This window comes from Cupressus sempervirens, chromosome 9 (genome assembly GCF_028749045.1).
Source record: "Cupressus sempervirens isolate cs-2001-9-10 chromosome 9, ASM2874904v1, whole genome shotgun sequence".
NCBI classification, from domain to species: Eukaryota; Viridiplantae; Streptophyta; class Pinopsida; order Cupressales; family Cupressaceae; genus Cupressus; species Cupressus sempervirens.
Genome location: NC_143126.1, coordinates 125,126,972 through 125,149,722, shown reverse-complemented (window position 1 = coordinate 125,149,722; position 22,751 = coordinate 125,126,972). Strand labels below are relative to the sequence as shown.

At 36.0% G+C, this 22,751-nt stretch overlaps 1 protein-coding gene across 2 annotated transcripts in view; it reads left to right on the top strand.

Moving 5' to 3' along the window:
- LOC149537845 (ylmG homolog protein 1-2, chloroplastic-like) overlaps positions 1-22,457 on the top strand; it is a 41,334-nt gene extending 18,877 nt beyond the window's left edge. For both annotated transcript variants that reach the window (XM_089799247.1, XM_089799248.1), the window contains one exon: positions 22,191-22,457. In XM_089799247.1, coding sequence (XP_089655373.1) covers positions 22,191-22,203 — 13 coding nt within the window. In that variant the 3' untranslated portion in view covers positions 22,204-22,457. The remainder of the gene's footprint in view (positions 1-22,190) is intronic.
- Positions 22,458-22,751: the final 294 nt, after the last annotated feature.

Here is a 22,751-nt window from a genome sequence, read left to right as displayed (position 1 = left end):
GCAAATCGTGAGCTCCCTTGAAGTGACTGGTTTTTTGGAGGCTGATCTCTCAGTTCGGTTTTTAGCCTCCTAGTTGGATGATTGGTTTTGGAGGGTGATGGGCTTTTTTGTCATTGTGGTTACCCTTTATCTAGGGGGTGACTGATTCTTCCTATGTTTGCTATACTTTTGCTTCTGTGCTTATTGAAAATCTTTATATTTCTATAGGGTTTCAGGTACTCTTCAAAACCTATTTTTCTTAATAAAAAATAATTTATCTTTTTACTCATCAAGAATGTCTCATCTGTGGATCTGGGAATTCCAGCCTCCATAGCTTTTGCTCCTCTCTTTGTGATAGGTGTTTGCATGCAAGTGATTCTTGAGAGTTGTGGGGTTGAGATTTTATCAACTTCAACAAGGTACTAGAGCTTCAGATCTTCATGCCCCTATTCTATTCTTGAAAGTTTTGGCATTGGTTTTCAGATCTGAGCTTTAGAAGGCTTGGAGATTTTAGAGGTTTTTTTTTCTTTCTGTCAAACTACCTGGGTTAGTCGTGCTACCTAAGCAACCCAAGCTGTCTGTATGGGCAATAAGAGCTACCTTGGCTTCCCGATCTCTCTGCTCATATATGCTCGACTCTTCTCTGCTTGGATCAAATCGACTCTATTATGCTCGAAGCGGCTCTGCTCAAATTGACTTGGCTTTGCTTAACTCGGCTTTGTCTTCCCGATATCTCTGCTCAGATATGCTCGACTCTTCTCTGCTCGAATCAAATCGACTCTATTATGCTCGGAGCGGCTCTACTCAAATTGACTTGGCTTTGCTCGACTCGGCTTAGATCAGACTTGCTCTACTCAGATTGGCTCTGCTATGCTTAGATCTACTCTGCTCTACTCTGCATTTGCCATGTCATTTTGCCATGGCAGTCGTATGACTGCCAATTTTTATGTAGTGGCATGTTGATGTTAGCACTGCATCACCCTCTTGTAAGCCTTCAGGCTCATTTTTGACATATCTATAGTTTTTTTGCCATATCTTGCTCATCCAGACTCTGTTTTTGGAAAATGAGATATTTTTAGAAAGTTGGTTCCAAGCCCGTTGTGTTGGTGCAAGTTATTCTCAATTTTTTTTTTAAAATTTGTCGAAGTCACGAGTTCTACTTTTCACTTCAAGAGATATATCTTGAGCATCCAATCTCTGATTTGGGAGTTCTTTATATTGTTGGAAAGTCTTTCAGAGTTCTTTTCAGTGAGTTCGGTTGTTTTTCTAGAGTATGCTCCAGACACATTCAATTTAGTTTTTTACATTTTTGCATACTAGTGGATATCTTGGTTGTTTCAAGTTCAGGGATTGATTTTGTTGCTTTAGATGATTTGTCATGAGTTGCACTATCTATTGTATCAGCTTCATGTCTCTTTTGGTATTTGTAGAAATCATTTGTATGCATTCTTGCAAATGCATTGAGATGAAGTGCCATATTTCATATGTATTTTTCATTTAAGTTGTTTTGCCTTATTTTGCTTTCTAATTCGATTAGTGTCATATGAGGACGCTCATACATATTATTGTATTATTGGTATTTACCATATCTTGTGCCTTATTGTACATGCACTACTTTGATTAAAGTGTCATGGGGGGTTGATGTTTTACCTTTGTTTGCCATCTTCCTTTGTTTAGTAAGTTCCTTTCTGTGATATTAGCCTTATGATGTGTCTAAGATTGATTACTTGAGTATACACATATGTATTATTTTGTGCATTTTGATCGTGGTACCTTGACATGGAATTCTTTTGGTCCACCTTTCCAGTTGCTTGTCACCTCACCCTTGACTGCTTTAAGGTGGGCTCTTTTGTTATTTCTCATGCTTCCTTGGTTCGATGGAGTGAGCTATGTATTTAATATTTGTTCCTATGTACTAGGCAGATGTAGTGGTTGGGTACCTATGCATTTTGGTAAGATGAATCATTTACCATATATACACTCTTCTTTTCGTTCCTACTTTGGTTGTAGGCTTCCATATTTGATTGATCATCTCTTCAGGCTTAGTGTTTTATGCGATCTATATCTTCAAGTCTAGTTGTTTGCCTCTTGATTCAAGTAGTGTCTTCCGAGAGCACTCGTGCAGATTATAGTCTTCTCTGCCTGGTCAGGTTCTATTGCAGTGGAGGTTCTTTAGATCAATAGTTACTCTTTGACAGAGATTTGCAGCGTCTTTTGCTTCGCTGGTGTTCTACAGGATCATCTATTTTATTCCTATCTTCTGAGTCATTCTCTAGTTTGGATGCTTCTTCAGTCATTCACTAGTACTTTTAACATTTTTTCCATCTCTTTTTGGAGTAGAGTTTTTCGTATGCGGTTTTCTCTATTTCTTCTCTTTTCAAAGATTTGGTTGTGTTTGGGTATCTCACTAGGCCTCGTTGTCGGGAGCCAATTCTACTTTCAGTAGCAGTTTCTAGGTTTTTAGCTACTCCTTATGTTTATCTTGTGGGTGGGGGGTGTTAGAGTAATTAGATATTTTCTAATTAACTATATTATACTTAACTTAAAGCGTATACTAATTAATTCTTTTATTTATTATTATAATGTAACCTAGGTTTTACCTTTTAGGGCTTGGATCTCTTTTATAAGGTTGATCTCTTTTTGTAATTATATTAATTCATTTTTGATTAATAACAATGTATCTTTCTGCTCATCAATAATGTCTCATCTATGGATCTGAGAATTCTAGCCTCCATAGCTTTTACTCCTCTCTTTCTGTGACAAGTGTCTACATGCAAGTGATTCTTGGGAGCTCTAGGGTTGAGCTTTCATCGACTTCAACAACAACCGCAACTCCTTCATTGTTCCATGTATGACATATTAATAAAAATGATGTTTGGTTCTAATAATTGCCTCCTTATTTAGCTTGAATAGGCAATTTTCTCACCACCTGATCATTAGAGAGCACAAAATATTCATCTTTATGTTTGAAGTTAATAAACAATTTGCAAAGTTCTCTAAGAAGATGAAGGAGCTCAAGTTTTTTAACAATCAACTGATTTAAGGAATACACATTCACAATTGCATGTATATAAGCTCACATGATCGAGATAGGCAAGCGATCAATAGCATGTACATAATGATCCATTTAGGAATACAATTAACTTTCACTTATCAAATGAAAGTATTGTCTGCCACCTTACCTAGATAAATACAATTTTGACAATAACGAAATTTTCATTATTGTTGTTGAATATGCATCAGACCAAATAGTTGAGGAACTTATCTCAAGTCTTTGGTGTTTTCCCCTTAAATATTTTAGTTTTTCTTTCTGCCAAAGAGGAATTAATCAATTCATTGAAACCTTTTTAGTTCCTTGCAAAATGTAGTTGCATGTTTCCATATGTTGGATGCACATTTATGAGGACAAATGAAATATCATGTTGTGCTCTTTATTAAATAATTTGTCTAGATTTGTTTAGAGGATTCTTGTTGTTCTGTAGGTGCAAGATGTTAAAGTAATCAAACTTGTTGTACCTATTCTTCTATGTGTACCTCTTTTCTTCTATATGTTGTTATATGTTATGGTGTATATGTGCTATTTTTCATGCATGTACCCTTCTGTAGCCTTCTTCGATACTTGCAACATGGTAGCGACAATTCTTTTTGGTCTCTATGTTGCTAGCCCAAAAAGACTCTTTTTCATATCTCTTACGTACTTTTCCTCCGTTGTTTTTTAGTTCTACTTCCTTTGGGGAATGATGACACTTCATACTAGATATAATATTACTCATTCTAATATGATCATATTGATCTCAAAGTTGCGAGATCCCTTCAAGTGTTCTCGCTTTTTGTCATGTGCTTATTTCCCTTCAAGTGTTCTCTCTTTTGGGGGCATTTCATAGTGGAAAAATTTATAGTGGACCCATGTACGCTTTTGTTAAACCCATTTCATTTTATAGATGGATATGATGGTTGTTGTGAGTATTCATTATTTCATTTCACTATACATACTAGATGAAGTAACATGTGAAGAAACATTTCTCCTTTCAATTCCATTCCAATTTCAATCCCAAAACTAATATGTTTGGACCTTCTTGCAAATACAACATTTTCAACATTTTTGTGTTGTTTCTTCAAACTCACTTCTTGCCTTTTAATTAACTCACAAATAAATAAATAAATAAATACACACACACGCGCGCGCGCACACACACACATGTGTATGTATATTTATATACATACATACACATACATACATACATACATACATACATATTGTTGATCTCTAAGTCATGTTGCCTATTAGTGTTAAACACTTAGTCATTTCCTAAACAGAGTTGGTCGGACATCACTGCGACTGAGCCACACAATGAAGGCCGAATGATGCCACAGAATAAAGGCTGAATGATTATGGACTTGTTTATATTCAAGTGTGAGCCATGCAAGTCTTAGGTTGCTGAGCATTCTAGTTTGGACCGAGTGACAATTTATGCTGAGTGAGATAGTGGATGCTGAGCTTAAAAAAGATAAGTTCATCCCAAGTCACAGAATATGTGGTCAGCATTCCGATGCCGAGGGACAACATAAATATCAGTATAGATCGAGCGTTAGGATATTGAAGTGTCGAGTAAACTAGTTTTGACATATGTGTTTAGGATGGCACAAACACTTATGTAAACCATTTTGGCTGACTTCTACACTTAATTTATAGATTGTATGTCTCTAAGGACATAATTACACATTTTTTCAGAGGACACCAATCCCTAGGTTGCATATTTTTAACATTTTTGTGTTGTTCCTTCAAACTCACTTCTTGCCTTTTAATTAACTCACAAATAAATAAATAAATAAATAAATAAATATACACACAAACATACATATGTATGTATATACATACATACATACATACATATTATTGATCTCTAAGTCATGTTGCCTATTAGTGTTGAACACTTAGTCATTTCCTAAACATAGTTGGTCAAACATCACTACGATTGAACCACACAATGAAGGTTGAATGATGCCACACAATAAAGGTTGAATGATTATGGACTTGTTTATATTCAAGTGCGAGCTGAGCAAGTCTTAGGTTGCTGAACATTCTAGTTTGGACCAAGTGACAGTTTATGCCAAGTGAGATAGTGGATGCCGAACTTAAACAAGATAAGTTCATCCCGAGTCACACAGTATGTGGTGAGCATTTAGATGCGGAGGACAACATAAATATTATTATAGACCAAACGTCAGGATATTCAAGTGCCGAGTAAACCAGTTTTGACATATGTGTTTAGGATGGCACAAACACTTATGTAAACCATTTTGGCTGACTTCTACAATTAATTTATAGATTATAGAGACAACTAAGGACGTAATTACACACATTTTTAGAGGACATCAATCCCTAGGTTGCACATTTTAAACATTTTTGTGTTGTTCCTTCAAACACGCTTCTTGCCTTTTAATTAACTCACAAATAAATAAATAAATAAATACACACACACACACACACATACGTATGCATACATACATACATACATACATACATACATACATACATACATATTGTTGATCTCTAAGTCATGTTGCCTATTAGTGTTAAACACTTAGTCATTTCCTAAATAGAGTTGGTCGGACATCACTGCGACTGAGCCACACAATGAAGGCCTAATGATGCCACAGAATAAAGGTTGAATGATTATGGACTTTTTTATATTCAAGTACGAGCCAAGCAAGTCTTAGGTTGCTGAGCATTCTAGTTTGGATTGAGTGACAATTTATGCCGAATGAGATAGTGGATGCCGAGCTTAAAAAAGATAAGTTCATCCCAAGCCATAGAATATGTGGCGAGCATTCAGATGCCGAGGGACAACATAAATATCAATATAGATCGAGCATCAGGATATTCAAGTGTCGAGTAAACCAATTTTGACATATGTGTTTGTGATGGCACAAACACTTATGTAAACCATTTTGGCTGACTTCTACACTTAATTTACATATTGTACAGATAACTAAGGACGTAATTACACATTTTTTCAAAGGATATCAATCCCTAGGAAGGAAATGTAATCAGTCAGAAAAATGGAAGGACTAAATGAAAAAAGGGATGAATCTCGACAGTTGATCATGATCTAGAAGCTTCACCAGATGTTTATTTAAGGAGAGACCCAAACCCTAAATCTGTAAGGATGCGAAGATAGAAGAAGTGATAGAGAAGGAGACTATGTTTGTGTGTTAGAAGCAAAGAGACCAAATAGAGCAACTTGGCAATGAAGGACAAAACAAAGCATACTAGATAAGGAGATCAAACCAAAATTGAAAGGAGACAATCCGCAATCTAGCATCATAGTGCTAACCAAAGAATCAGGTACTGAGACATTCTAACCAGTGTATCAGGGCAAATCTCTTAACAAAGTGGTTTTAATAGACCTATTCAAACATCCTAACAAAGTGCTTGCTTAGTTTTAAGTTTAAATCCTTTAATAAAGGTAGATTGAATAAGTTTTGTTAGCTCTTAACAAAGCAGACCCCTCGTAGGATAGATCACCACAAGTGTTCAAACATTATAGCTTTAACAGACACACTATATTGCTACAGTAGTGAAGATTTGTGGGTCATCACACCCCAATTTTACCTTCACCTTAGGGGGTTTCTGGGTAACCAAATCTTATGTGTTATATGTTTACATTTTCTTTCATGTTTCTGGATGTGATGCATACTTAGATGTATTTCAACATTACCGATAATGGCTATATGATTGATGCTCTAGATATGAGATGGGGTAATGGTGAATGCGTTTCATTTTCTAAGAGAAGTTAAAAGTTTAGACTTTGATTCACCCCCCCTCTCAGTATCTAACTTCCCATTAAGACTTCCAATGATTGGTATCAAATATTTGTTCTCTTAGTAGAAGTCTAATAACTTGAGAGTTAAGATCTTGGAGATGGAGGATTACAAATTGGGAAAAATCATTGAGAACCAAAAGCTTGACATCCAGATCATAGTGCAACAACTTGAAGTAGCAAGAGAGGAGCTAAAGAAATTCTTAAAGAAGAGAAAAGACTTAGCTATCCTATAGAATGATACTCTATATGAAGAAGACACTAAAGGACTACTTGAAGATGTAATTCCATTGAAAGTGATGCAACAATGGCAGACCTATTGGAAAGAAATAACACACTGAATGAAGAAGTAAGAACACTGAAGAGAGAACATGAAATCCAATCAGTAAGACTATGTGAAGTCACTAAATAGAAAAAGAAAGCTGAAGAAGATAAAATTATGACAGAGGAAGACAAGAGATAGATGGTTACCAAACTTGATGAAAGGACATCTAGTATGCAGAAGCTTACAAAAAATTATCTGGATATGATGAATCAACTGCTACTTGCAAATTAAGAACTGAATAGGAAAGACATAGAGATTGCAAATTTGAGATCAAAAAATGATCAACTGAGGAATGATTTAAGATCTAAAAAGGAACTCACTAAAAGGACAAACAAACCCAATGAAGCTATAAAGTACTTTGAAGAACTAATGAGATCACCAAGAACACCTAGTGATACCTTTGGACTGGGATATTCCAAGCACTCTTCATCCATTGAAGAAGGGGGATCATCCAAGAGTGGAGAGAAAAGAAATTCAAAGCCAAGGAACAAACCTACATGTCATCATTGTTGAAAACTTGGGCATACAACTAATATTTGCAAAAGCAAGAATGTTAAGCAAAATCTTAAACCCAAATTCAATGGACACTATTTTAATTGCAAGAAACAAGGACATCAAGCACATGAATGCAGGTCAAAGGCTAGTAATTCAACAATTGCACCTAGATTTGAAGGTCATTGCTACAACTATTAGAAATATGGACATAGAGCTTAAGAATGTAGATTTAAAGAAAAATCCAATTGGGAAACCAAAAGGAAAACATATCTATCCAAACAAGGCAACTCCTATAACTGGGATTACAACACATGGTATAGTTGTCGTTATTGTGGTGAATATGGTCATATTCTAGAAAACTGTATTAGGACACATTTTAGAGGCAAATCTAAAAGTTGGATGAATGGAAGTTTAGTTTGTTATAGTTGTCACTAGATTGGACATGTGAGCAAGAACTATAGGATTTGAGCACCAACACCAAGTAATGAACACATCAAAGGAAAAAGCAAAGATGATGTTGAACAAAAGATGAAAGAGATGAATCAAACCTGGAAAAAGAAGGTAGAAGCTGGAAGTATTGGAACTAGTGAAGTTGAGGTCACCCAATCTAATGGATGAGTTGATCACACCACCTTAAACTAAGAAAAGAAGGCATGTAAGGAACTGTACATTTGAATGTTATATTACACACAAGTTTCTAACATAAGATAATTTAAAGTCCATATCTGCATGAATTAATATGTATTAGGAAAGATTTGAGAAAATAATTGAGAAAAGAAATCATATGAATGATTGATGTCGAGTATTAGTATTAATGTCTATAGTGATTGAGTATCACTATATGAACTGAGCTCCTATACAAACCAACTTGGTATGCTGAGCATGGAAATGGTAATGGAGATCGAGTGGTGGCTATGACGAAGCGATGAAAAAAAAAGTATTATGAACAAAGTCTATGTGAAGACCGAGCTAGTTGTAATGCACCTACCCATGTATGGAGCATTTATTGAAAACCTATTTTGACCTTTTGAGGGTATATATCAAATTCTAAAGTCTATTTTTTCTCACCTAGTGATCAAAGAACTTACAGGAAATTCAAGTGATTAACTGGAGCGATTTGTGCAGAGAAGTGTGAAGATCTACTAGTGTGCCTTCGACCACTTCAGTGAAGTACTAAAGGTATTTTTGTTATTGTCGAGTTACTCATAATCTATATTTCAAACCCTAGCATGAAGACATGGCAGTGAGCACATCTATTGAGATGAAGAAGCCAGACAAGGAGATCAAGAACATTCAATTGGTGAGTAACAAAGCCCATCCACCCCCAAAATTTCAAGCCATACCAAATATTGCTTTAAAGGGAGATCCATCAGGTGGCCTTTCATCGACTCAACCAAAGGTACTCATGATTCATGATGTAAGATCATGTTATACTTGTGAAATCGATGAAATTGGAGATTATGAGCTAAGGGAATCTTACAACAAGCTGTGCAAAAAATAGAGTATTGAAGGATGAGCACAAAATTGTTGCTGACAAAGGGTTAGTTTGTGCCCTAGATTTTTCCTCATGATTTCAAAATTGAATGGATAAAGATATTTTTGAGCCAGCTTCATGACATGCAATTATGGTTGGAGAATGGTCTGATAAAGGTCACCAAGGAGATCATCCATCGAGTCACAAGGTATCCTACCCTAGATCGAGTGAAGACAATGTGATGCCAAGAAAGAAACCTCATCAAATAACATACAAAGGCCAAATGAAATAGCCGAGGTATGTCTATAGATGTCATCACTAATCTTATGATTGAATTTGCAGTTCGTGTCATTGCTCACAAATGTCGAGCCGATTGAATATTGTGCCTTGCATAGTAGTGGACTTGGGTTACAAGGTTGTGAAGAAAGACCATAGCTACAATCTTGCCAAGTTGCAATTGACACAGTTAGTTGAGAATCTTGGAGCAATTAGGAAGGCCAAAAATACTTCATGTAAGTTTGGATCACTTATCATGTGTATATTCTTCTATATGCAAAACACTTTTCCTACTTTTGGAGATGTTGTCTTGAGTCCAGATTGACTTGTGACACTTGTTCATCAACTAGGAGAAAACTTTGATAATGTAATGAATAGTTATTTTGATGAATTTAAGCAAAAGACGAGGAAGATGCAAATAATTCATGTATCTTTAGTGGAGCAATATTATGATGATGTTTATTTTCTTGTTGACACTGACTTCACCTATGTACAAGCTGTAATATCGAGGGTACAATGGTTAAGACCTTTACCCAATGAAGTAAGCATTGCTGAAACATCTGCAACTATTACACCATTATTGGCATAAGAGGTAGATGGGAAAGCCAAACCATTTGGTAACTATGAAGAATCCAAAAAAAAGATTACCGTTGGTTTGAAGGCTACCATCTTAGAAAGGAAAAAGAAGAAAATGGTGAATAATCTTGAAAAGACCTTAGGTCAAGGTGAATAGAAGAATGCACCACTTCAAATTACAAAAGGTCAAGGTGAGGACCAATTTGGTGATCAAGAAGAAAGTGAGGATGAAGAAGAAGTTGTATAGAAGAAATGTAAGGAGATAGTAGTGGCTAAGCCAAAGGCAAAGAAACCAAAGTTCGTTACTATTACTAAGCCAACTGTGAAGGAGATCTTGAAGAAGCCTACTCCTCCTAGTACTAAACTAAGGAAAAGGGCTATAATGACTACAACATTGGCTGAACCACAAAAAAAGGGTAAGAAAAATGGGCAAGCTTAGGAAAAAGAAAACATATACAAGAGATGACTGAGTCGAGTCAACCCAGTAAGAAGCCAAAGAGGAGGACGATCTTGCAGGAAGAGGAAGATGAAGAAAAGACTAATTCTAATGATGTCAACCAATTAAAGGTGGTTGTGCACATGCATTCAACTAATGTGGATGAAATTTTCTAGAACATCAAAGGGAGTGTAGGTTTGTCAAGGTACAAATTTATTAAATATGAGGAATTGACTAAAAATGATAAAGCACAAATAGAAGAAGCCATATTAGAAATGATGGGAACCTTCAAGATGACACCAATAGAAATTGGTAATCTCATACATGAGGAGCTGTATAGTAAAGTTAATGAACAATGACAATTTGCCATAACCACTGAAAAACAAATAAGAGAAGGGACTTTATCCCAAGTAATGTTTCAACTAACACCAAAGCAAGGGAAAAGTTCACTGAACAATACAGGAACAAATTTGCTCCCAAATATAGAGCATTCTATTTATTGAAAAATAAAATTGAAGAAGTTGTTCAACATAACACGTTGATTTGGAAAGTGATTTTTGGGTTCCTGCCAGGTAAAGATACAAACAAGGATGAAATTAAGGGACATTAGGTTAGATAGAGATGGACAACACATAAGACATGGATGAGCCTAAAAGTTTGGAAGAGGCAGTAAGAAAGAAGGTTGAGGAGAGTGAACAAAAAGATGTTGTCACCATTGAGGATATACCAAAAGACGATAAAAAGAATGTCAATGTCTTGATAGAAGAAGACCTCAAAAGTGAAGCACTCACTAAGGTAACCTCTAACTCACCTCTCTCTTGCACTCATCATGTACTTATTCAAATTCAACAATATCCAAAGGCAGAGAGTTTGTCAACTGTGAGCACTATATTAGATAGTTCCACAATGCCTACATTCACAATTTAGATGAAAGAAAAGGAAGGGAATCCAATGATTACAATTCAAAATTCTCCTGCCAAGGCCACCACTATCATTGACAAAGAAGAAATAGAAGAGAAAAATCAAGCAAATATATCTGCAAATGATGCCTTGGGACCTCACATTGAGGGAGCCAAGGAGGTTGAGCATCAAACAACTAAGGAATCTCAGAAGCAACATGAGACAATTCAAGCCTCAATGCAATTGCTGAGTGATGTGGCAGTATCCATTGATCCATCAATTTTCACAACTAGTCAAGAGATGTAGCGACAGATTATTGAAGCAACACCTTTGCAAATATCACTATCAAGTACCAGTACTCCAAGGTCAAAAGTTGAAGAAAAAGAAAAGTTGAAGAAAAAGGATAAATTACTTGGGAAGCCAGTGACATTAGATGAGGTAATTGTTATTCCAAAGTATGATCTTGACACAACAACCTTTGAACAAATGCAAACTTTGTAAGACCTCTTGAAAAGGAAGACAAAACACGAAGAGATGAGGAGAGAACACCAGCAATGATAGTATTGCAAAAAAAAAAAGACATTTTTGTAGATGCATGTGGTATTCATGATGTGAATGAGGAAACACCAATTACAGACAAACTAGTTCATATTATTGAAAAGGTCAATAATGATGATATTGAGGCCAATGAAAAATTGTTGAAGTGGTCTAGGGAAAAAAATGAGCACAAAGTTTTGGAGAAATTTTCAACAGAGATAACAATAAAACAGGTTGAACTTTCCACTCTTGTAAATAACATAGAGGGAGTTTTATATAATGTTTATTCTTTGTATACAAAGCTTTATGATGTTGAGTTCTTCACATTGGAGAATCAACAACCTATTGATAAACTTCAAGCAGACTTGAAGTCATTTGGACATTCTTTGAGCTTGAATGCAAGTTCAAGCTCCATACATTTCAATATATTGACTTTTGCTCAAGGAAGATTAGCTGAGTTGTAGGCTAGTGATTACAATATTAGAGCCAAATTGATCTTTATTCATTGCATGTTGCTACCTCATTTCGAGGTGATGGAAAAATATTTTTTAGTTGCAAAGGATTTAGTTAAGAGAGATCCACATCTCTCTACAATAGACAACATAGTAGATCTCGCTACTTAGCTCGAGATAAAAATACAAGTTTTGGAATCTGTTAGGTCCAGTTGGGATCATGCCTTGGCGATAATTTTGTAGATTCATACAACATTTTTGGACAAATATAACTTGACCCCTTCAACCCCAAAGCCATAAGTGACAAAAACAAGGGGGAAAATAGAGAAAAGATAAATAAGGGGATTGAATGCCATATACTCAAGGGGAAACCAAAAGAGGAAACAAGACCAAATCAAAGGTATGCCAATGTAATATTCATTCATTTTTTAAGATACATTTTTGGAGATATGTATATATGATGTATTTAGATCGAGTCATAACCTAAGGGGGAGTGCTATTTTGTAATTTTGAATGGAATGATAAGTTATGACAAAGTGTTTTTGCCACTAATGTCAAAGGGGGAGATTGTTGATCTCTAAGCCATGTTGCCTATTAGTGTTAAACACTTACTCATTTCTTAGGCAAAGGTGGTCGTCATCATTGCGACCAAGTCACACAATGAAGGCCGAATGTTATGGACTTGTTTATATTCAAGTGTGAGCCGAGAAAGCCTTCGGTTCCCTAGCATTCCAGTTTGGACCGAGTGACAACATATGCCAAGTGAGATAGTGGACGTTGAGCTAAAAGAAGATAATTTCATGTCAAGTCACATAGTATGTGCCAAGCATTCATATATCGAGAGACAACATAAGTATCTGTATGGACTAAGCTTTAGGATATTCAAGTGCCAAGTAAACTAGTTTTGACATATGTGTTTGTGATGGCACAAACACTTATGTAAACCATTTTGGCTGACTTCTACAGTTAATTTATAGATTGTAGAGACAACTAAGGAGGTAATTATGCATTTTGTTAGAGGACATCAATCCCTAGGAAGGCAATGTAATGATGCAATGCAAGGTAGGAGAATCCCCAAAGGAGATGTCCAAACCCCCGACAAACAACCACATAGCGGAAATACAAGAACAAAGCAACAATAATGCAAGATCTGATACCAAATCACAACTCTTTATTCATAGATATAACTGATTACATGCAATATGCCCAATTGTAAGACCTTTCGGGTTAGGGCCAACTACAAACAACAATTGCAAAATCAGTTCTGCAAGATCCAACAAGATCCAAATTACAACCCAATCACAGCTAGTCCAGAGACACAACTAGATAAGAACACCAAGAAAATCCACCCTTGTACCCTTAGGTCCACCAAGCAATCCTTTTGTTTCTAAGCCATAGCCCTAGCTTTTCAAAATTCATATTTACCCTTCATCCCCTTCTCAAAATTAGAATGATAACTCCTCTCTAAAGACTCCACAAAACCCCTTACTTATACCCAACTAAGCCACAAGTCGGCCTAACTCTTTACAAACTAAATTAAATCCCTTACATTAAATATAAGTTGAGCCACAAGTTAGCTACAACACAAAATTAAATACCCATACATAAATTAAATGCCAAAAGTCGGCTCACAGACAACTCAGCATGAACAGGTTCACTCGGCATCCACTAGGAGTTACAGTAACTTGGCATCCACTAGAGCTACAGTAACTCGACATACACTAGAACCACAGTAACTCAACATACACTAGAGCTACAGTTACTCAACATCCACTAGAGCTGTAGTAACTTGATATACACTAGAGGTACAGTAACTTGACATCCACTAGAACTACACTAGAGCTCTAATAACTCGACATCAGCTAGAGCTCGACAGCAATAGAAAATTGGAAACCACTGACACTCAGCTCCATCATGCAGGATTGCAAGGATGCTCTTGCATCAGACACCCCAAGTTCAAAAAGATGTTCTAGAAATTGGAAGAACATCATCTGGGATTCAACACATAAATCCCAAATTGGTTCTTCACATACATATCCTCCAAATCTTCAACTTGTACACTCTTTCCTTTGTACTTCTTCTGCTTCTTCACATCCATCTTAGGTGTGCTACAAGTCTTCTTTCCACATTGATTTCCAACCTTCTCAGAATCTACCAACTTAACTCGGTTGCCAATACTCAAGTTCTTCCTACTGAGCTCTTCATTCTGCAAAGGAATTAGGAAAAACTTCCTGCCACCTTTCTCAACAGTAAACACATTCTTGACACAATCTTGCACAACCCTACAATCATATTGCTAAGGCATACCAAGCAACACATGACAATTGTTCATGTCCACAATATCACACAACACTTGATCCTTATATTGCCCAATCTAGAAATCAATAAGGCATTGCTCCCTCACTTCCAGAGCATGTTCACCTTGTAACCAGCCAATCCTATAAGGATAAGGATTTTTCACTCTCTTCAAACCAAGTTTCTGAACCATCTCCTCAGTAATAAGATTATCAATACTACCACCATCCACAATTACCTTGCAAACTTTAACACCAGACTTACAACAAGTCCTGAACAAACTAGTCCTCTGACAATAATCCAATGTCCTTTCACCAACCAATACATGCCGAGCCAACAAAATTTCTCCTTGTTTAGGCTGACTGTCTTGAACTACAACCTCATTCATAATAGCAGCTGTCCCACCAATCGTACATTCAAAAGATCTATGCCTTTCTTTCCCACATTTGGAACAATTACCTCTTAACTTACCTCTACCTGTCCTCCTTTTTTGATTAGCAAGTTTTGGTTCACTTTCAACACTGGGTTTAGCTTGTGCCAAGCTATCCTGCTTCTCCTTCCCTCTAGCATTTACCTTGACTTTTCCTTTTCAACTTATCCTCTGCCTTCAGGTCATATTGATAAGCATCCTCAACTGAAGAAATATTCAACATACCAACCTCATCCTGGATATTGAATCTCAAACCATTAATGTATTGAACTACCTTTTCCTTTGACAATTCTCTATGACTAGACCGAATAGTCAACTTGTAGAACTCCTCAGTATAATCTTTCACAGAGATATCTTTATATTTCAGATTCTACAATCTCTTAAACAACTCAAGTTCATAATCAGAATGAATGAACTTAGCCTTCAACTTAGTTACCATCAATCTCCATCTAGTGATCTTCATTTCACCTTCCTCTTCTCTATCTCTTTGCAATTCTTTCCACCAAAGAGCAGTATGTCCTTTCAACTTAGTTTGTGCCAACCTCACTTTGAGTGGATTCTCAATATCCTCAAGTTCAAAGTAGTCTTCTAATTCACCAATCCAATCAATCAGGTCTTCAGCAGTCAAAGTACCTGAGAAATTAGAAACCTCCATCTTATGCTTCAGCTTCAACTGAGATCCATGTCTAGCAAACTGACCAGCCATAGTTCCAATATGTCTCTCCATACGATCAATTCTGTCCTCACCACTAGATCTAGTAGCTTCAAAGTCTTCAACAACTTCCTCATAATTACCTTCAATGACCACATTCCTAGGTATGCCACCTAAAGCACTTACAATTTTAGCGATCATGTCACTCTTCATCAATGCAATCTCAGATCTAAACTCTAGTCTTATCTTCTTTGAGATCCTTTCTTCCACGACATCACTAAGATCATCAATTGCCCTAAGGTCCAATCTTCCAAATTTTTTTTGTAAACCCAAAACAATAGATCTACAAAGCCAAAAGATCAATTAGCCACAAGATCAACCTTCTCTACAAATCTTGGTGCAAATTGCCTCAGTTTTGATGATCTGTCCACACACTTAGGAGTAACCTTAAACTCTTATACCATCTGACGCAGTGCAAGGTAGGAGAATCCCCAAAGGAGATGTCCAAACACCCAACAAACAACAACACAACGGAAATACAACAACAAAGAAACAATAATGCAAGATCTGATACCAAATCACAACTCTTTATTCATAGATATAATTGATTACATGCAATATGCTCGGCTGTAAGGCCTTCCGGGTTAGGGCCAACTACAAGCAACAATTACAAAATCAGTTCTGCAAGATCCAACAAGATCTAACTTACAAACCCAATCCTAGCTAGTCCAGATACACAACTAGATAAGAACACCAAAAAAATCCACACTTGTACCCTCAGGTCCACCAAGCAATCCTTTGGTTTCTAAGCTGTAGCCCTAGCTTTTCAAAATTCACATCTACCCTTCGTCCCCTTCTTAAAGTTGGAATGATAACTCCTCTCTAAATACTCCACAAAACCCCTTACTTATACCCAACTAAGCCACAAGTCGGCCCAACTCATTACAAACTAAATTAAATCCTTTACATTAAATATAGGTTGAGCCACAAGTCGGCTACAACACAAAATTAAATACTCATACATAAATTAAATGCTAAAAGTCGGCTCACAGATAACTCGGCATGAACAGGTTCACTCAGCATCCACTAGGAGCTACAGTAACTCGGCATCCACTATAGTTACAGTAACTCGCCATACACTAGAGCTACAGTAACTCGACATCCACTAGAGCTACAGTAACTCGACATACACTAGAGCTACAATAACTCGACATCCACTAGAGGTACAGTAACTTGACATGCACTAGAGCTATTGTAACTCAGCATCCACTAGAGCTCGACTGTAACAAAAAATTGGAAACCAGTGGCACTCGGCTCCAACATGCAGGATTGCAAGAAAGCCTAGGATGCTCCTGCATCATGTAACCAATCAGAAAAATAGAAGGAATATACAACAAAAGGGATGAATTTAGATTGTTGATCATGATCTAGAACCTTCACCAGATGTTTATTTAAGAAGGGACCCAAACCCTAAATCTATAAGGATGTTAAGATAGACGAAGTGATAACGAAGGAAGCTATGTTTATGTGTTAGAAGTAGAGAGACTAGACATAGCAACCTAGCAGTGAAAGACATAACAAAGTATATTAGAAAAGGAGATCAAATTAGTATTGAAAGGAGAAGATCCATAATCTAGCATCATAGTGCTAATCGAAGGGTCATGTATTGAGACATTTTAACTAGTGTATTAGGGAAGATCTCTCAACAAAGTGGTTTTAACATACCTATTCAAATCTCCTAACATAGTGCTTACTTAGTTGTAAGTTTAAATTATGCAGTGCAAGGTAGGAGATTCCCCAAAGGAGATGTCCTAGCCCCCAACAAACAACCACACATCAGAAACATAACAACAAAGCAAGATCTGATAACAAATCACAACTCTTGATTCATAAATATAATTGTTTACATGCAATGTGCCAGGCTTCAAGGTCTTTCTGGTTAGAGCCAATTACAACAACAATTACAAAACAGTTCTGCAAGATTCAACAAGATCCAACTCACAATCCTAATCCCAGTTAGTCCAGATTTGCACTTTGGAAGAAAACCTCCAAGGAATATCTCAACTTGTGCTCGTAAGCCCACTAAGCAATCTCCTTGTTTCCCAAGGCTCAGCTACTAGACCTTCTCAAAATTTGCTCCTACACTTCATCCTCTTCTCCAAGCCAGATGACATCGTTGATCCACTCTTTCGAATCAATAAATGCCTAAAGACTCCACAAGATCCGCTACTTATACCCAACTAAGCCACAGGTCAGCCCAGTTCATTACAAATTAAATTAAACCCTAACATTAAATATATGTTGAGCTGCAAGTCGGCCTCCAACATATATTAAATACCAAAATGCCTTAGAAGGCTTAGAACACAAATTAAATGCACATAGGAGAGACAACCAAGACCCAAATAGGTAGACACAAAATCCTAGATCGATCCATGTCACGATCACACACTAAATGCATTAAATGCACCAAATCGAACAAGAAAATCCACAAGAACTCCAATCGACACCAAAACATTGCCGAGTGTCAGCGAACTTCTGAGCATGGCCAAGAAACCAACACATGCCGAGCAACCAATACATACTGAGCAACCAGTACATGCCGAGAACACAGAGAGTGTCGAGCTCCAACAACGACTAAGCCCCTTTAATGATTGAGCTCCTTGGCCAAAACTATACCCTTTAGCGACCAAGCACCACTGTTTGGTGACCGAGTCCACAACTCTTATCCAAAACACCTCCAACATGCAAGATTCCTAAAAACCCTAGGATGCTTCTGCATCATTAAATCCTTTAATCAAGGTAGAATGAATAAGTCTTGTAAGCTCTTAACAAGGTAGAACCCTCATAGGGTAGATCACCAAAATTGGCCAAACATTGTAGCCTTGACAGGCACACTTTATTGTTGCAGTAATGAAAATTTGTGGGTGTCATCCCCACCTCAGTTTTACCTTCACCTTGGAGGATTTATAGGGAACGAAATCTTGTGTGTAATATGTTTACATTTACTTTCATGTTTGTGGATGTGATGTATATTTAGATCTATTTCAACATTACAGTTTATGGCTATATGATTGATGATCTAGATATGAGATGGGTTAATAATGAATGCATTTGATTTGCTTAGAGAAGTTAACAGTTTTATAGATCCTGATTCACCCCCCTCTCAATATCTCACTTCCCAATCAGACTTCCAACAACACACACACACACACACACACACACACACACACACACACACACACACACACACATACACGTGTGTGTATTTACTAAGTTCTACCTAAAAAATCAAACGATTCATCTATATGATTTAAACCATGCAAATAAAGACCGAGAAAGACAATGGTTAACAATCACGATCTCTCCATTATGAGGAAATTTAAGAAATTTTAGACATTTATGAATATAAGAAGCCATGATGTACATGGAGGCAAGCCGAGGAAGACTAAGTCCGAATTGGAATTATCAAAATTTGGGATTACAGTTAATGTAACATTAAGGATTTACCACAAATTTACACATGAAATGAAATAAAATGATAGGAAGGATAAAGGAAACCTTTGTAAGATTGGATTTTAACATCATGCATATCATTAAATTTGTGTGGCAATTATCTATTAGAAATATGTTATTAAATTATCACATTTACCATGAAAGTAGGGTCAATAAGGACACCACAAGAATGAAGGCCATTAAGCTTTGCAACAATATAAAAGAGACCATCATGTACTTTAATTATGTTAGTAGAATCTAAACTAATGCAAGACTCAAACGAAGGGTTAGGTTTCACTTGATTAATGAGGTTGACAATACGATTTACTACATGATTGTCATCATTACAGGCAATAGACAAAGAAGAAGATGACGATTAAGTAAACACAATGGTATTAGTTGAATACGTTTATGAGGGATTGGTGTAAATTTTCAAGTTTTGATTAGGAGGTTCCACAAATATGTTCTTGTGATGATATTCACCTTCAATAGATATAACATTATAATCAATAAGGTCTTGAATAACAATTTTCAAGTGAAAATACTTTTCAGTATCATGGTCAAGTTGACAATGGTAATGACAAAAAACTTCATGATCAAAGTGTTCAGAAAAAGGTTTGGATGCATGAATTGGTTTAATAGGAAGATGTGTTAACACATTAGCATTAATCAAATGCAACATCACGCTATGCAAACATTCAGAAAGTTGAGTAAAATTATGAGTAGGTCTAAAGATAGATGACAAAGGAGTCACACCTTTGGATGGTGTTGTCACTTGTTCATCAACATGGTTAGATGATTTGTTGATTTTGATGAAGGTTTTAGTTTATGAAATTTATTAAAATTGTTGGATGCAAAATCACTCTTGTCAAGATGAGCCATTGGAGTGGTGCTTTGAAGCTAACTCACTTGAATTTGATAATTGTAAAGTATTGCACTCAATTGAGTGAAAGAAGAGAATTTAGATGGGAGGATCTTATCTCCAATGTATTTTTTGTAAATTCACAATAAAAATGCATTTCACATCAATATCATGCATATGATAGGAAATATAAGCATGCAAGTGCTTAAATATACCAATTAAATCAATTAGTTTTTCTCAACCACCTTATTTGCAATGCATTAAGCTAGTGAAGGAAATATTAGGACCGATGTTGTTTTGAAATTATTGAATGATATCATTAGCAAGCTTTTGGAAGGAATCAATGGAATAAGAAGGAAAATATCAATACCTTGCAATACTTTGTCTCAAAAGGTTTTAGTAAAAACCTCTGCCATGAACCTATGACCATGAGAAATATCACTACACAAGGTTGGAGAGGTTTTCATATGAGTCAAAGGATCACCTTATCATTATAAGTCTCAAGATTAGGAATCTCCATATGTTAACAACATGGATAATATGCAAAGACAAAGGAATAACAATGTTACAAGTGAGAGTATTGATTTTGGATTGAGTCACGAAGATAATTTGTTGTTGCAAAGAGGGCATGACTTGATCTAAGCTATTGATGGTGAAATTGGTAGAAGCTATGGTAGGAGGGGATGCAAGAAAAATGTTAGGAACATTTTTTGAAATTGAAGTAATGATTGGATATGAAAATGGGACACTATGGTAAGTGGAGATGGAGGTAATGAAATACATGGCACACTTAAAGGGATGGAAGAAAGAAGAGGATTAGGAAGACTCACATGGATAAGGTTGAGATTTTGGATTGAATTTTTTTGTGATAGGTGAAGCATAAGTGGACACACAGGGAATGGAATTAGAGATAAACACAGAGCTCTCAACATTAGTAGTAGGTGGAATGAGAGCTAAATCTTGAGAACAACTATAATAGGCATGACATTGGTATCAATGAGATGATAGAAATTATACAATATGTTAACACCATGTTCATCATTGTGAATGAGATTCCCAAATCTTCTACAACATAAACAACCTCAGAATCAGATTTTTCTTGTCCTAGTCAGTGTTCAAATTTCTCGAAGTTGTTAGAAAGTTTCTAAACTTAAACAGGAGGAATATTTAAATCCTCATATTCATCATGAGAATAATAGGAAGAGTTCTTCCACATAATAGGATTGATGTCATTAATAGGACTGTAAATCTCATCAAGATTCTTATGAAAGAGGGAAGACTCGGGATCAAAGAAACACATAAGTCTATGACTTCTTCTAACTAGAATGTTCTAATTAGGTAAAAATAGGTTTTGAAAGGACCAACACCTTGTACATCAAATCTAAAGATATGACAATATAAGGCCCAAATACAACAGTGTGAGTCACCAAACAAAGATAGGGAACAACCAACAAATTCCCACCACAATGGACATCAACCCTCAACAAGGGAGCTTGAGATTTAGATTTAGATTTAGAACCTCCCTTGTAGGACCACAAATTCTTATCTAGAGGAGGGATGGAGTACTTAGATTTCTTTCCTTTTACCGCTGTCCATCCATCCTCTAGCTTAGCCGCATCGTTCTGCCAATCCCCTGAAGAAACAAAGGAATCCACATGGTAGACCAGAGAAGAAGTATCATCCACATTCTAACTAGAATGTTATAAGTTGGACTCAAATTGATAACACTTGTGCACAAGAGAATGCAAGGACAGAGAAATGCAATGCAATAATGAGATTTTAAAGTAATACACAATCCAAAAAAAGATTCTTTTACGAAAGGCACATCTAACTATCAAATTTAAATATGTAATTTAAAGAATACACAAGTAGATGTGATTATGGAAATGGAAACATGTAATTTAGATCTAGATACAAATATATAAACTTAAAGGTATAGATGCATAAAATGTAGCAAATGTATACAAAGTAGATCTAAATGCAAATAAATAACACTAGATCAAAAAGTTTAATGCATCAAAGGGATGGGTTAAATGTACAATGTAAAATGGTGAGAAATACAAAGATGTAGATCACTCCCTAAGCTACCCTAAACTATAGTATACATTGGAATAAAATTTCAGTAGGTGTTAGCATTATTTTGAATATGCAATGGCTCTTGAAAACTCTCTTATTAGATATGCAGGCAGAGGCATTAGGAAATAAGGATCGTTTAGATATTCCACGTGGTAACTATTTTACAACTTGAAATGTGATGACCAATTGACCGAAATTTTAAGTGTACAAAATTTCCATGCAGTAATAGATGAAATAAATATCACTAATGATTAAATGGAAACTGAACATCACGATGGCTTGAATCATACACGTTTCAGTTTTGATGGGTGTTTGGATCCCAAATTTAATATATGATGATTATATTTATATCTAATTTGACTATTTATTTATGAAACGTGTTGGTTGGCAAAGTTTATTAATAATTTCACCTGTGACTATCAATCCAGTGTCAAATCTAAGGTTTAATTTCAGATGTGAAGGTTTAGTAGACTTCAATTAAAAACTGAAATGACCATTAGAAGTGATATTTGATAGTACAACAAATTTATAAAACGTAGTTTACTTGGGAAAGCGACCAAGAATTCAAATTCCATTGCATGGATTTTGGATGTAAACTTCATTTGACAGTCGAATTTAATGTTCGACTCTTGTTGGGTGTGAGTTGATGTCAATTTTTTAAAAGTTTAAA